Here is a 15720-nt window from a genome sequence, read left to right on the forward strand (position 1 = left end):
TCAACGGTAAAGACATGCATGCAGTCGGTAAGAGTTCACACCGACCGGTCTAGCTGTCATTCCATGCATGATTGGGCGACAGGGCTGAAATAGCACTAAACTACAGGACCTGGTCTTTCAGCTGCTCGTCTGTCCAATCCCAAAGCTTCTTCGCCATCTCATCATCCAGCCCATGTCCCTCTAACCCACCCGTCTTTCCAACAGGCTCATAAAATTCTCCATTCTCAATATCAGGTGACGTAGTAGCCCAAAGATGAGTCTTGACACCCTCTGAAATGGGAATCGCGACTTTAGAGGCCACATTATCTTGTAGGTGTTTCATCAAGTCATCTCCTGCCTCACGAGTAAAAAGCTCCGTCTGAACCTCGCCTGGGTTGATGGCGATGTTCTTGAAACCGGGGTATCGCTTGGCTGCTTCTCTGGCGTACAACAGACAAGCGAGCTTGCTCTGAGCGTATCGGAAAGGTAAAGCCGTTTCGCTCTTAGCTGACTTCAGGGTTTCAAACTCGATGCCTGCCGGTCCCACGTGGCGGAATCCGGCAGAGCTGAGATGCACAGCACGAGCATCCGGAGTCTTGTCAAGGACTGGTTTGAGAAGCTTGAGAAGCAAAGCATGACCAAGATGGTTGATTCCCATATGCATCTCGTATCCATCCTTAGTTAGTACGGGCGGGACGCCCATGACTCCGGCATTCAGCAAGAGGACGTCGAGTCTGTCCTCACGCTTGAGGAACTCGGCAGCTGCAGACTTGATGCTTTCGAAACTGGAGAGATCGAGCTCTAGCAGAGAGACCTTGGTGCTTTCACTAGCTGTCTTCCTGACTTCTTCTAGTGCAGCATTCCCCTTGGCGGAGTCGCGGGAGGTGATGTACACATGAGCAGGAGAATGCTTGGTCAGTTCAATGGCAGTGGCTTCTCCAAGGCCAGTGTTTGCGCCGGTGATAAAGATCACTTTCCCGGTAAGGGAAGGGATATCTGTGGTCGGGTCGAAGGGGTATGTCGTAGTGGTAGACATTCTGGTTGGAAGTGGGGTCTTTGATAATACTGCTTTCGTCTTTGTGCGAGGTGATATAGAAACATTATTTCGAGAGGTCCGTGACCATACCCGAGTTTAAATATGTGTGAAGCCTCCGGACTTAGGAATCCCAGTGACCCGAGAAGCAAGGAGTCTCGCATTTCAACGAGTAGTGCTCCATCACAAAGTAAGAACTTCATATGGGTCGAGTGGTTGGACACCCAATCAGGGGCATTAAAATGCGAGCTAGCCAATCATCGACCTTATTGAGCCCCCACTTTGAACCCTTGGCTCTAATCCTTTTGGCTGCCAAGTATCAGTTAATTCCGAGCAGTATACGTATCAGCCCAAAGGAGAGTCTTTTTATGCATCATGGGATATTCTATGTTCAGTAACTTACTTGTTTACTAAAAGTTGCTCTCACAGTGACCTGCAAACACGTCTAGAAGACGAAAGCGAATCATCAGGCTAGGCCTTTTTGCCGGGAGCTACCGTTCGATAGCCGACTAGCTACTGTCGAATGATAGCCAACTACTTAGCTAACTCCCGTTCGTCAATATACGTCTCCGGCTGATAATAAAATGATAGTTCGTCACTAGTCTTGGTTTCATTTCCAGTGCGCTTCAGCCCAATGAGAGATCTTGCGAGTTTTATTAAAACGTCTGAAAGACACTACAACTGAATCAGAATACACCGAGCCCCAGCATAACGATAAAGAATATTATAGCCGTCCATTTTGAGATACTCAATTTCTATATTTACCTTTCCAGAAGGAAAGTTCTTGGGATAAGTGATAATCATCCTGATTTGACCCCGCATTCTTCCATGGCGCTTAAGAACTTAAAGTCCAATAGTTCATATAGATCAAATATCTAGATGCAAAGACTTCAGAAGCCCAAGAGGTATAAATAAAGGTCGAAATACTATATGTGAGGGTATTTATTCCTCCGCTTCTCAACTTCCTCCACAAATCGTCAACATACTTCAGATCCACTCTCTAACACCCAAGATGGCTATTATCGATATCAACACTATTCTTGATCCTCCGATGAAGTTGGCTGCAAAACTAAAAGACGTATACAGCAATGGATCCGTATAGAGTTGTTTTTGACTCACTTTCTATAGACTCTGAATGCGATAACCCCTCGTCTTCCAAACGACATCAGAGATAAGCATCGCTGGTATCAATGCACCATTCAAAACGCTACCCAGTTCGACATACGTCTCGAGGATAGCTATTTCAATGCGGGAAAGTACTTGACAGCACCTAATCTGGTGGGCCTATATGGACAAATGACATTCACTGCGTATAACGATCGATTCGCGGCATCTACCGGCCTTTCTTTCTCGGCACATTTAGGTGAGACTCATCGATCTTATTTCGCCATAGTGAGTAGGTCGACAAGGAGAACCTCAACCTAAAACTTATTGTTTGCCAGGGACCTGATGCTCTGGCCACGGGAGGGTTTAGGGCTGGTGTCGTGGAATCGGATTCTACAAAAATAGGCCTTTAGATTGCTACTAGACAAGGGAATAACATAACTTTGACAGATCGGTTTAAGGTAAAGGATAGTGATGGGGATGGTCGGGTGACTGAGCCCTATCTTGCGGCATATCCTGGAATGGAGATAAAAGTTGTCATCACTCAGGTCATCGTTGATAGCAACAACGAATAAGGGTTCTAGTTACGCTGAGATAAATATCTTCAGGCATAGCAGCTTCATTTTTACCCAGTATTTACGTAGGGAATACTCATTAATCCTTATGTCAATTACGGCAACCTCAGTCAGCCTTGGCAGCCACTTTGGAATTTGGGGCTGTATGATGAGGCTGTGCACACCATCAGCTCAGCTCTCTAGGCTCTCTCTGGCAGCCTCGTTTCGACAAAAACACGTAACCCCTAATTTGGACGACCCTATTGTCCTATCTATCATGTCGATCTCAGAGTATTTATGATTGGAACCAGACATTGAACATTTTACGATGGATCCCTTGTCTATCGCGAGCTCGGTGGTAAGTAGCGCTACAAGTATTCGTAACCGCAAGAAGCTAATCCCTGCTTAGGTGGGATTGACAGCGACATGCCTTTCAACCTGCAAGAAGCTTCATGATCTCGCAGGGGAATATCAGGACGTTCCGGCCGTCATAGCGATGATATGTTCCGAGTCAACCATAATTAGTATCGGCTTATCAGAACTTCAAATGAAGATTCTGCGAAGAGACGACCTGGCTCAAGCTTGGGCTTCAAAGACAGAAATCTGGACGGCTTTTGAAACAGCTCTGACTGGATGCATGGTTGTGTTCAGCTGCCTTGAAGCAGAAACGCGAAGTCTTCGATCAAAGAATCCAGGGGTTTGGGCTAAGATTAAATTTATTTGGAATCAAGACCGTCTAAAAGAACTTTTGGGCGCTCTCAGGGCGCAGCAATCATCCATAACCTTTCTTTTGAACCTCCTCGAACTGTAAGTCTAACGAATCTTCATAACCATCTCCATACTGATAGAAGCAGCGAGACTTTGTCCAATATCCAAAAGGACATCCGGAAGAATGCACCGAAGATAAAGGCTGCTGCTTCAGAAGCAGCGAGACTTTGTCCAATATCCAAAAGGACATCCGGAAGAATGCACCGAAGATAAAGGCTGCTGCTTCAGAAGCCCAGTCCCTGCGATCCTACGAACCGAGCGTCAAGATGGAGTCCGAGTCAATTTTCGACAACAATGCTGCGAATCTCAGTTTCTTTCACGTGGAAGCTGTCTCCGGCAATGCACCTTCTGAGCTCGATTTTGAATTCGATGATCTCATTGTTAATAGTCAAGCATACAGACGCGTCTTCATCAAAGCTCAAGCTGAGACCAAGCAACCCGAAATCGAGGAGGTGGACTCTGACACGGGGACGGTCAGAGGGTCGGATAAAGTTCCAGCGCTGTCTCATAAGAATTCCATCTCTTTGTTGAGAGTCTCTAGAGACAAGGCAATGGTATTCGCTAAAGGTTTAGTGGGATCGACGTTCGAAATGGAAAAGGTTGATAATTGCTCAGACGGTGGTTACGAGCCCAGAGCTTTGCCAATTGTCGACACATCGACTTGCTCTGGCTGTTGTAAGATTATCACAAGTTATGGAGTGAGAGTGTTAGAAAAGTCGTGGCATGTCGAATGTTTCAACTCCATTGCAAGTACAAAACTCCATGCTCGAAATATCTCAACTGACGCCAATGATTTAGGATTGTGGAAAGTCTCTTGAAAATGACCATCATCCATCAACTGAAGGCAATGACGTTCCTTCAAAGCTAATATGCGAGGGAGACTATGTTCGACGACGGGATGTTAAGTGCTTCAAGTGCCACGAGACTATTTCAGGTGACTCCATAACAGCCCTTAACCGTTGGTACCACCCACACCACTTTACGTGTGATCAATGCGACATTGTATTCGCCCAGGAAATTGATTCTCATCAACACAACGGCGGTATTTACTGCTTGCTACACTTCTGTCGAGAAGTTAAAAATTACTGCCATGCCTGCAAGTTTCCAATTGTGGCAAGATACAACGAAAGGCGCGACCAAAACGTCAAATGGCACGCTTCTTGCTTCGAGCTTTCATCTTGGGGCTTGGATGTCCCTGTATCAGCCCATGGCCGTCAATATCTTGACTCCATTGAGGCTCTATCCACGTTACGACTCGACAAATTCTACCAGGAATTACACGATAGCCGCGCTAATGAGATCTACCTCTGTGGATCGAGGTACTTAGGGGACTTCCAAAATACAGTCACGGAGTGTTTACGTCTCTTCAGAGCAGGTCATAGTGTTGAGAGCTACCCATCCTTCAGAGTCATACTTTCCATGCTCTCATGTCTGTTCAAAATCATTGGGAAAGCCACTGCGGATCGTAAGAATAGCTGTCCACACAAATTATCAGTACTGACACCATCAACACAGGTTCTAGCGAGGGTGAAGTGTGGGATTTTGTGTCCATATTTAAGAAACACTTCAATTTCTCTCCTGAAGGCTGGCAGGCATCTCCCCAAGTTGCAGCAAACTCCTTGTCAGAACTTCTAAAACCACTTTTGAGGGTATCTTTTGGTGCATGCTTGCAGAACAACAATACCTCGTGGGACGTTGAGGATGAACAGCTCGACGAGGTCATCAAGACTCTCGGGGCATCACGCTCTAGCAAGCTGGAATGGCGTTACAATAATGAACCGTCTTGTTTTTTAGTCAGAGCCTGGAAATGCTCGGAATGCTTTCGCCATATCAATGGGCGGGTGCTTCGTGAGCACTCGTATCCGCATCGGCAAATACATCCTCATTGCCTTTTCGCACCTTGTCAACATCAAGCTTTGGAAAATGGTGAAGCGAACAACACATTGCCATGTTCCAGTTGTAACTGGAAGGGTAGATTTGATACCCTTCCTTATCATGATATTGCCTTTACCGAGATATGGTGGAGTTGGCCCGGCCCAGTGGTATAGTTCGTAGGCAAAAGGACTGTAGTTACTTCTCAAGTTCTCTGGGAGGATTTAAGCTATCATCCATAGGTCTCTGTTGAAGCTCCAGGGTTTTCCTTGCTTATTTGGTGTTAGCATAAGGACCAAGACGATAGAAAATTGTTGATATGAAGAAGCAATAGAGTAATATGCATAACTGGAAAGTCGCTACTTTGTCCACGCAAGTTGTGTCTCAGCACAAGTTCTGCCGAGATCAGCCCACTGCAAAGAACTCCATTTCTCCGGATTTTCAGATGCCTCGACAAAATGCTTCATGGCCAGAACAGTCTGTAAGGCCCATTTCTCCGGACTCACCCTTCCAACACCTGTTGCCAATGGAGTCATGAGAACACTCTGGATCTGATCACATTCAGACCCCGCGCGATTGTGGTTGTCAATCGCACATAGTAAACTCCAGATACACTCATACACAACCTCTTTGTCCCATCTCACGTCAGCAGGCATCCGCATCGTCGGACAAAGCGCAACACGACGTGTCCCATAAACATTCCGTGATCTTTCTTCAAACTCCTTTGGAATTTCTACCAAAGTACATGTCCCTGGTGGTGCAAATCCACGCCACGTCTTGTACAGCTGAGCTTGAGCAACGCCAGTAAGAGCATGGTAATCATCGCGTGGTGAGAATTGCCGAGAAATCGCGTCATCAAAAGCGCCGTCAAGACGGCCGTAGGAATTGGCGGGTGAGACGACCGTGTCGAATTTGACTTTGCTCGAGAGCTGGGATAGAGCGCAGTTGTGTATCTCGACTGAGACAGAGTCGGGCAGTTTGCGGCTCTTGCGGGCGACATTGAAGGCATCGCTGAATTGTTCTTCCATGCAGAGGAGATGAATGTGGGGGACGTGAGGGGTTTTGGCTGCCATTTTAGATCCTGAAGCTTGGTGATGAATCTTGTTAGATATGGTAACTATGTGCACTGAAGTGAGCTTGAAATTGAATTGAAGTGTACAAGACGCGATGGCATGGCTGAAGCGGGGGATGGTTTACATGTGGGGCGGTTTGCGGAGATGATGACCTCGTCCCATGTGTTTTCTGACATACACAGGTGACAGACTGGTGAGGCTGGTGCTTAATATTGGGTAGATTACAGGGACAAGCATGTCGCTACGAGGATGGAATCAAGACTTTATATCCAAGTTAATTCTATCTAATGGTGGAAAAGAATATACAACTACTCAATGCCAATAAATAAACCTATCCTTACTTTCCCTGCCATCGCCGTCACTAAGCCATTTTGGTCTTTTCCGTCTGTCAGCAGCTGAGTCGTAGTTGTAGAGTGAGGGCGCTTTGACCTAACAGTACAGCAAACTTACAGCTTAAGTCGATTTGACCTCAATATCTATCTACAAAGTAACTAAATAATGACTACCGTAGTCGAAGGTACATATGGCTCTTTGTCACTCGCTCAAATTCGATTATTGCGCCTTGGCACAGACCTTGACAGCCCTATTTCTGTGCAGTTGAAGGAGACCGTGTTCGCCAATGGTCCACCATATTATGCTGTTAGTCATGCTTGGGTTCCAGGTGTCTCTGTGAAGGTCATACCACATAGCAACCAAATACTGCTCTCCCATCATCTTGCGATTTGTTTTCGACGCCTGTAGAGATTCGCTGTTGGAAACAGTGACCTCGACCCTCAGACCACTCACATATAGATCAACAGCATCTGCATCAATCAACGAGATGTGCACGAGCGATCACAACAAATCGCCATGATGTGAAAGATTTAGACTACAGTCAGTCTACCAGAACCCTGATATGGCTCTGAGCAGCACGATTGCCATCAATTCATATTGTATGGAACCTGGAAGCCGATATCTACGCTATCGTCCAAAAACAACATCCATGGGCGAAAGTGACACATGTCTGTCAGTTCAATTTTGACTCATCAAGTCACAAACGAATATCGGATGGCCTCGATACAACAATGGCACCGATCATAGGACTATTCCTTTCGCTCACACCACTCAGCGATGATTGGTGTCCCCTATATAATACAAGCTTGTGGCAAGTATTGGAATCTTGTGGGCGAGTCGGATATTTATGGGCTTATGGAAGGAGAGAAAATTGAAAGATGCCAAAAGGGAGCAACTCAGGAAGAAGTACTATATTTTCGATAGGTCAATGATGATACGTTCTTTTCGTCACCTTATGGCGTATTACAACGGCTGAGTCAAAAGGGGGACATGGCAAAGCGATGTTTGTAGATGACGTTACTTAGTGATCCTATCAATCAATAGCTTGGCGGAGGTTCCCTCATGTCAGAAGTAGTGGCTCTGAGCTAGACTTCAAAATAACCTCCCAATCAGGTCGGTTCCCGCCCAAGACATCCTGAATCTGGCGATAAACCCACAGCTCCTCTAGAACTTCTAATGCTCGCGAAATATTACGAAATTTTCTCTTGTTGTATGACACTTGTAACCTTGCTCGAACAAATTCCATTTGATCAGTACGTTCGACTTCGCCTCCAACAATAAACAGAGGAAACAGCAGCGAGGACTCCGAAACGTCGTTCTCGGGTACTTGCCCAATACTACCCAAAGTATTCTCCACGGCCATCTGAAGTTTATCATTCACTGTATGCAATGACGTCCCACAGGCGAGAAAAGAATCAGGATCTGCTTCAAGATGACGGCGCATTTGTCGGTAGAGATAGATTAGCGCAGCACCGCGGTATGCATAGGCTGCAGCTTGGAGGGTTGGTGGAGTTCCAGCAGGACAGGTCCAGGTTTCGATATCATGCTCGACGCTAAGGTAATTCCTTGAAGGGCGAATGTCTATCTCAACATCGGTCGTGCTGGGATCCAAATAGGTTGTTTGGCCTATATAGACAAGAATCTGTGAGGCAACACCCAAGTACGTATCAAACTCATGTGTAATATCCCTCAGATAGTCAGGAAAAAGCAAAGGTTTTGTTCCCAGTGTCACACTACCGATGATATCGTGGTACGCAAAGTTGCGCAGAATCCATTGCCCCTCTGATGTCAACCTCAGTGCCTGAGCTCCCTTCACAAGCGACCCATCAGCCTGGCTTTGAGCACACGCAATGAGATGTTTGGCGCCGACAAGGTGGTTGTACCAGCTCTGGTGACTTCCCAAACACACTTCGGACGTCAAGAGAATGAGACAAGCGGACAATGCGGTTTCAGTGACTGAGGCAGTTTGGTCCGGCCGGCTGATCGTCATTGACAGTTCACATAAGGCTCTAGACCGTGCTGCGAGGGATACGGTAGTATAGCTTGGGTCCGAATGCGACATGTGGCCAGAAGAGTATGCAATGAGGGCTTCAGCGAGTGCTGGTGACTCCATAGCCAGAGGAAGAAAGTCTTGAGATTTTAGTTCCAGAGTTATCAGGATATAACCAGACGAGACATACCAGATAGAAATGAGTTATTGCTCTTACTTATAGTCAAGAGTTCTGAGAGGACGGTGATGTAGTGATTCATCGCCTGGCGTCTCTTGGGAGAGTTCAGGTTCAGCGGTAACGGAGCCAGTTGCGTAGTCAGAGTCGGTTGATGCTGAGCCAACTGCGGTTGCTTATTTTCGTGGCCAGGACGTGGGACGATACGACGAATGGGATCTCGAATGCATTCCAAGTTCAATCGAATGCACGTTCCACAATTGGGATATATATTCTCGGTGCATTTCTTCCGTCTGCGTACGTGGTGAGAACAACTCGAAGGGTTTTTGTCTGAGCTGGTAATTACCTATAACGACAGGTCAAGCAGCCTGTCTTGTCATGCTTTGACCCTTTTCTCTTCTTTGGCTTATCTACCTCCATCATGGGTAAACGTCAAGTTTGAGATGACTGGTTGACGCCATGAAGGAAATGTGGCGGCGAGGGTCGGAAGAATGTGCACCCGTGGAGTGACGGGAGCTTCTCACCATGATTCGTTAGTCATCCCTATGAGGCCTTCACCCATCTACACCAACCGAGGACAATGAGCATGTCGGGCTTTACAAAGAAACTGAAAACCTCGTTATCCAGTTGCGGATCCTGTCACACGCAATAAACAATAAGTTACTTTCACTTATCTATCAACAGAGAGCTACTACGCCAAACATCTATGGAACCCGGATAATAACCTTTCCTGTATGCGTGGAGCTCCAAAGGTGATCATACGCCTCCCGAGCATTCTCAAAAGAAAACACGCGGTCAATCACTGGTCGAATCTCATTCGCTTCAAAACAGTCCAACATATCCCGCAGCTGCTCTCGTGATCCAACCACGACACCTCGAACAACACAGAGACGGTCCAACGCGAGGAAAGCTGCATCAGGACCTCGAAGGTCTTTACCAGCGCCCAATGGATCCGGATTAGTGATGTGTCCAATGCAGTGAATCTGGCCATTGAATCCAATCGCATCGAAAGATGCTTGAAGCGTCAAGGTTCCTCCTATTTCGATGATATGATCGACGCCCTTGCCATTTGTGATCTTCATGGCTTCTGCAGCCCAGTCGGGAGTCTTGTTATAGTTTATTCCATGCGTCGCACCAAGATCTTTTGCTTTGGCCAATTTATCGTCGGATGACGAAGTCACAATCGTCTTGGCTCCTGCAGCGTGTGCTATCTGCAGCGCAAAGGTGGCAACGCCTCCGGTGCCTTGCAGAAGAACGGTCTGGCCAGGTCGCAGAGGAGTCAGTCCATACAGGGCGTTCCAAGCTGTCAAAGCGGCGCATGGAAGACAAGAAGCCTCTTCGAAGGACAAGTAGTCGGGAATTTTGACCACGCCCATCTTTGGAAAGATGAAGTACTCCCCTAGAAGACCCTGTGCTTCACCACCCAACTGGGTCAGGCCAACATCTCGAGTGAGACGACCAGCGATGTGTTCTTGTGTGAAGTTGGCGATTACACGATCGCCGATTTTCCACTCAGTCACGCCCTCCCCAAACGCTTCGACGATGCCTTTTGAAAATCATTAGTTGGTGCCGTGCCTTGGGGGTTGCTGCTAGTGGTCGCTTACCAGCACCATCACTTCCGGGAACTAGGGCATCGGGGCCGGGAAACGGATAAGTGCCGATGGCTACGATGCCGTCTCGCCAGTTCAGAGAGACAGCTTTGATGCGGACCAAGACCTGGCCAAACTGAGGTAACTCCTTTGGAACGGCTCTCAATTGTAGGGAGTCAAACCCTTTCTTCTCTGGTAGCCAATACTGTTTGAAGGTAGCAGCAGACATGGTCGAAGAGCAAACAATGTCAAGATATAGTAGTGTGACTTCGAAATGTCAAAGTGAAGATTCAATTGCCAATCTTCCCCTTATATATCCTTCTTCTTGTTCGCAATATAAAATTTGATCCCATCATTCCCACTTGACCAACGCACGCAGATGGCCTCTTTCTATATGCAACTTTGTTTTAGCGTCATGTACGGCGTATTGGGCGTGTTCAGCGTAAATAGCGTGATTGGCAGTTGGTGCAGCCAATCACCTTTTGCGCTTCAAGAGCTGGGGAGTGGGGATTGATATGACTGACCTGCTCTAGCTTACACGCTCTGCTGGCTACCCTGAGAAGTGTGTATCGTGATAGGCCTACGCAGAGTTGTTGACACTATCCAACCATGAAAGGGAAACAGGGCTTGCAATGCGCGCAGGGACCTCTGACACGCAATAGCATGTCTATGGCACAGACGATAAGCTCAACAAGTGTAGCCAAGCATGATTCTGTAAGACATCCGTAGATCACATCCGCAAAAGAAACAGGATGTGTGCTCACTAACTAATTTTCAAGAGTGACCGCTCTACTGCTACTATACTTACTGATCGCAGCACGGAGACTGGGGCTCAGATGTGAAACATTCAAGCAACTGGCCCACTAACTGAAGGAAAAAGCAATTATACTCGTAGTCGCTCTTAGTGCTCGTATTTCTAACTAGAAGGGGACTAGACCACCTGACTCGCGGTGGAATACGCGGAAATAAACCAAATCGGGAATAGACTGTGGGTTCAAATCTGCCCCATGCATAATCCTTTTGCATTCTCGTGTACTCGTTACTCTCCCTCCTTGTAAGTTCCTTTCTATACTCGCATTATTGCCTCGCTTTTTTTCCTCTGTCGACCAGTTTCCACGTGTACGAATCTCGTGTCGGTCATCCAAGAATCAAAATGCAACCTAACCCTAAGAAAGTCCGTCAAGGTCATCGCAAGTCCCGTAATGGATGCGCTACTTGCAAGAAGCGTCACATAAAGTGTGATGAAAAGGTAGCTATTCTTCCGTTCTTGCAAGAATATTTCAACAGTTTGCTAAGAATCCTGGCGCTAGCGACCAGAATGTGGTAACTGCTCCATTTCTGAGAGGACATGCCACTACGAACCGCCGCGGAAACGGAAAACTGGCTCTTCTCCGTACGAAACAGAACTTACAACGTCATCTGCTTTCCCAGCAGCCAGTGTATTTGAAGACTTGCCAGTTCCCTCACCACCAGACTTACATGAGATCGAGTCCGATGACCTCTTTACCTTTGGCAATTTGAATCTGCTCTACCATGTTCAAACGAATATGGCTGACTGGATGATGGTGACGGACCGGCTTCAGCCACTCGCCAACGGCTACATACCCACGGCATTAAAAACACCCTATCTAATGAATCAGCTTCTCGCTTTATCTGCGATGTACCTCAGGACTATCGACCAACACGCGGCCGAGTCTTATACGAACACCGCGACACACCTCCGCCATCGAGCTCTCCGTGGTTTCAACAAGTGTCTCGACGATACATCCGAATCAAACTCAACAGCTCAATTCTTCTTCGCCTCCCTCTTAGCACTGCACTATCTCGCAGAGACTGTGGCAGGTCTAGCTGACCAAGACTTTGCCACAACTCTCGACTGCACGGTGAATTATTTCAGACTTCATCGTGGAGCTAGAGTCATGGGTGAGAGAGCGAGCACAAGCTTTGTGAGCTCCAAGGTATCTCAATGGATGATGCATGCATGGAAAGAAGAATTCAATGACTCTTATGTCGCTTCAGCGGATTATGCATTACTGGCTTCAATGCTCGAAACATCTGAACTCAACGAAGAATCTAGAAAAACCTGTGAGGAGGCGACTGAGGCTCTGGGGTTTGTGATGCGTCGTATTCAAGGGCTCAACAGCTGGGGAGTACATGGCTTGATGGCTTGGTCGAACTTGATCCCGTGGCGATTTTTGATGCTTTTGGAGAAGCAAATTCCCGAGGCTCTGGTCATTCTAGCTCATTATGCGGTTTTGCTGCACCGGTTTCGTGCTTTTTGGTGTCTGGGTGACATCGGAAAACGTTTGGTAGAGGGTATCTCGGACCTTTTAGCTGCGTATTGGCAGAGTTGGCTTCCCAAACTGGAAACAGGTGATGTACAACAGTTGATAGAATGGCCATAGATACTGCAAATGTGAACTGAGAATTCTGGCACTAGAACCGTCGCCTTCACTCATCGGTCAATGGCAGAATCGTAGCTGTAGCTTATGGCTAAGTTGGGCGATCTCTGACCCATAGCTGAAATGACTATGTCGAGTCACACTCCTGAGGGATCGGCAACTCTTGGCTTTTTGTATTGGTGCTTGTGAACCAGATTGTGGTTGCATTCTTGTCGCTCTCGGTTTCGGTCTCGGTGTCGATCACGCCCCACGAGCTTAAATGTATATCACAACTAAGTATAGACCATCCACGCAATGGCTCAAAGGGCATATGAAGCAAACTAATTTAAGCTAGGCACTCAGATTATATGCCGTGATGAGGCCGCTAACATATCCATGCTTTGAGGCAATGCAATAGAGGGGATGTTCTAAGCCCAGACAGCTGTACGCGTACCCGCAGCTGTGTCATGAGATCGCTTACTCTTTTCAGTAGAGCTTGTGGCTATCACACCTTCTCTTGTGTTACAGCAGAATGGAAAAGCGAATCGGGTTGTTCTTATTACGCGGTAGTAGTGTCGATCATGACGCAGGGGCTAGACGGTAATGAATAACTTCCCGAAGACTGGATGTATTTTCGGATCTTGGCCGCGTGTTCTCGTAGTTTGATGTCGTGGCTGTTAGTATTAATAGTCATGTCTCGCAACTCAAGTATGTGGACTGGCTCGGAAATATCCATATCTACCAACATCCAAGGCCTAAGTCATAAGCAATCATATCCACAACCATCTTTCTTAACCACTTCAAACCATAATCATTCACGATGAGCGACGCACAATCCTTCCTCGACCTTGTAGCCCATCGATGGCCACTACTCGTCACAGCACTACTTGCCTGCTTTGCGGCTGCTTTCGCTCCAAGAGTTGTCAACTCAATCCGACTATGGACCATCCCTACCATTGGCAAGGAGCTTGGCAACACTGAAACGCGTAGGCAAGCGTACTTGGGAGGTGCAAGGAAACTTTACTCAGCAGGGTACCAGAAGGTAAGAACACCCATTGGTTCGTCGTAAAATCAAAGCTCATTATCTTCCAGTTCAAAGATGGCGTTTTTCTCATAACTACATCGCGAAGTATATATCTATTGCCTAGTATCACAAGTCCCATCAAGCTAATATTTCTAGCTTCTCCCACCATCGTCATCTCACCTGACTTTCTCCCTGAGCTCAAGAAGCTGCCCGATGCTACTCTAAGCATGGAGGCTGCTGTTGATGAGGTTCGTAGGCTCCATGGCAAGACGTTCTTATGCATCTGACCATATCAATAGTCAATGGAGACCAAATACACCAAAATTGAGACATCAGTACCCATCATTCCGCACACAATCAAAGGAGAATTGACTCCATCTTTATGTAAGTTCCCAAAGGACATCTCAAAGGCAGTTGATTCCATGGAAGTAGCCTGTGAGAGGTATTAAGCCGCTCTGACAATGCCTAGCTCGACTTAGTTTGACCATCTCGAGCGAAGTCAGAGATTCAATGAATCTCACCATGCCACCATGCGACGACTGGACTGAGGTCAATATTCATCACGCCCTCCTTCGTATCATAGGCATGGTATCAGGCCGCATGTTCATCGGTCCTGAACTCTGCCGCTCCGAACAATATCTCGATGCAGCTATCAACTACACCATGGAAGTCATGGGCGCCCAGCGTGCCGTGCAGAACATGCGCCCTTGGCTACGTCCCTTCCGCGCCCAAAGTCTTCCCGAGGTAAAGAAGCTGTATCAGCGAATCGCAGAAGCCGAAGCTTTCCTCGAGCCTGTGGTCAAATCAAGAACTGATGCAATGAATGATCCATCATATGAGAAGCCAGATGATTTCCTACAGTGGCTCATTGTTGGAAAGGACAAGTTTCCTGACAAAAATAGCCAGAACCTCGCCAAGGTCCAACTGGGTCTTACCTTTGCAGCTGTTCACACCACAACACTAACAGCCACAAATGCGTGAGTGATCCCGCTTCCCTATACCCGTTTACTATGCCTCTTACACAGAATCAGATTCTACGACTTGGCAGCTTTACCGGACTTGCAGATAGAACTTCGAGAAGAGGTCCGAGAGGCATTATCGCAGAGCGGTGGCCAGTTCACGAGCAACGCCCTGCAGTCGATGAAGAAGATGGATAGCTTTCTCAAGGAGACACTTCGAGTCCATCCTGCAACAATGGGTAAGTCACAGACTAATAGTCTCAAGATAAACTTACCAACAAATATCTTATAGCTTCCTTCCAGCGCAAGGTCCTCAAACCATTTACTCTCTCCAACGGTCAGGTTATCCCAGAAGGCGTAACAATAGAGATCCCTGCTGTCGCAGTCAGCTCCGACAGCAACATCTTCCCGCACGCCGACAAATTCGACCCATTGAGGTTCTACAGACTTCGTACTGAAGCCAAAGATGGCGGATCAGTTGAGAAGGCGGCGAACAATCAGTTTGTCAGTGTAAACCAGAGCAGTTTGACTTTTGGGTACGGTCGACATGCATGCCCCGGAAGATTCTTCGCCGCAAACGAGATCAAGATGATCCTGGCGCATGCATTGCTACAGTATGGTGTCAAGAACGGGGGCGATGCTACTGAACGATACCCTAACATGGAATTTGCTCATATGGTAAGTCGATGAACGAATATGAATAGTGCCAACTTTGTGTACTGATTGAAGATGCAGTCTATTCCAGATCCTTCCAAGAAGCTTCTTTTCAAATCGATCGAGGTGTGAGAGAGTGTCGTATACAGCGTACTGGGAAGAAGGGCGAGAGTACATCTTTTCATCTTTTGAGCCACATTTATTCGCTCAAGTTCAACTTTATACTAAAGTA

The 15720-nt window shown here is 47.1% G+C and overlaps 8 protein-coding genes across 8 annotated transcripts; 4 read left to right on the forward strand and 4 right to left on the reverse strand.

Annotated features, from left to right (window-relative positions):
• Positions 1 to 100: 100 nt before the first annotated feature.
• FPRO_01846 (related to alcohol dehydrogenase homolog Bli-4) lies at positions 101 to 1015 on the reverse strand (the record flags this gene model as incomplete). Its single annotated transcript, XM_031226940.1, has 1 exon — positions 101 to 1015. The coding sequence occupies one exon, from the start codon at positions 1013 to 1015 to the stop codon at positions 101 to 103; it is 915 nt and encodes a 304-aa protein (XP_031074627.1).
• A 1009-nt stretch (positions 1016 to 2024) lies between these two features.
• Positions 2025 to 2529, forward strand: FPRO_01845 (uncharacterized protein; the record flags this gene model as incomplete). The annotated part of the gene is made up of 3 exons (XM_031226951.1): positions 2025 to 2090; positions 2141 to 2404; positions 2455 to 2529. The coding sequence occupies 3 exons, from the start codon at positions 2025 to 2027 to the stop codon at positions 2527 to 2529; spliced, it is 405 nt and encodes a 134-aa protein (XP_031074628.1).
• Positions 2530 to 2998: 469 nt separating this feature from the next.
• FPRO_01844 (uncharacterized protein) lies at positions 2999 to 5486 on the forward strand (the record flags this gene model as incomplete). Its single annotated transcript, XM_031226962.1, has 5 exons — positions 2999 to 3028; positions 3080 to 3477; positions 3599 to 4136; positions 4237 to 4903; positions 4954 to 5486. The coding sequence occupies 5 exons, from the start codon at positions 2999 to 3001 to the stop codon at positions 5484 to 5486; spliced, it is 2166 nt and encodes a 721-aa protein (XP_031074629.1).
• Positions 5487 to 5669: 183 nt separating this feature from the next.
• On the reverse strand, positions 5670 to 6383 carry FPRO_01843 (uncharacterized protein; the record flags this gene model as incomplete). The annotated part of the gene is made up of 1 exon (XM_031226973.1): positions 5670 to 6383. The coding sequence occupies one exon, from the start codon at positions 6381 to 6383 to the stop codon at positions 5670 to 5672; it is 714 nt and encodes a 237-aa protein (XP_031074630.1).
• Positions 6384 to 7776: 1393 nt separating this feature from the next.
• FPRO_01842 (uncharacterized protein) lies at positions 7777 to 9304 on the reverse strand (the record flags this gene model as incomplete). Its single annotated transcript, XM_031226984.1, has 3 exons — positions 7777 to 8846; positions 8897 to 9174; positions 9228 to 9304. The coding sequence occupies 3 exons, from the start codon at positions 9302 to 9304 to the stop codon at positions 7777 to 7779; spliced, it is 1425 nt and encodes a 474-aa protein (XP_031074631.1).
• A 281-nt stretch (positions 9305 to 9585) lies between these two features.
• FPRO_01841 (putative Alcohol dehydrogenase) lies at positions 9586 to 10699 on the reverse strand (the record flags this gene model as incomplete). The annotated part of the gene is made up of 2 exons (XM_031226995.1): positions 9586 to 10427; positions 10486 to 10699. The coding sequence occupies 2 exons, from the start codon at positions 10697 to 10699 to the stop codon at positions 9586 to 9588; spliced, it is 1056 nt and encodes a 351-aa protein (XP_031074632.1).
• Positions 10700 to 11623: 924 nt separating this feature from the next.
• Positions 11624 to 12875, forward strand: FPRO_01840 (uncharacterized protein; the record flags this gene model as incomplete). Its single annotated transcript, XM_031227006.1, has 2 exons — positions 11624 to 11719; positions 11781 to 12875. 2 exons carry the CDS (start codon positions 11624 to 11626, stop codon positions 12873 to 12875), a joined length of 1191 nt encoding a protein of 396 aa, XP_031074633.1.
• Positions 12876 to 13671: 796 nt separating this feature from the next.
• On the forward strand, positions 13672 to 15620 carry FPRO_01839 (putative cycloheximide-inducible protein CIP70 (cytochrome P450 family); the record flags this gene model as incomplete). Its single annotated transcript, XM_031227017.1, has 8 exons — positions 13672 to 13893; positions 13944 to 13980; positions 14032 to 14123; positions 14175 to 14259; positions 14345 to 14852; positions 14907 to 15073; positions 15127 to 15512; positions 15570 to 15620. 8 exons carry the CDS (start codon positions 13672 to 13674, stop codon positions 15618 to 15620), a joined length of 1548 nt encoding a protein of 515 aa, XP_031074634.1.
• Positions 15621 to 15720: the final 100 nt, after the last annotated feature.

The sequence above is a fragment of the Fusarium proliferatum genome (genome assembly GCF_900067095.1).
Source record: "Fusarium proliferatum ET1 genome assembly, contig: FPRO_scaffold001, whole genome shotgun sequence".
Lineage (NCBI taxonomy): Eukaryota > Fungi > Ascomycota > Sordariomycetes > Hypocreales > Nectriaceae > Fusarium > Fusarium proliferatum.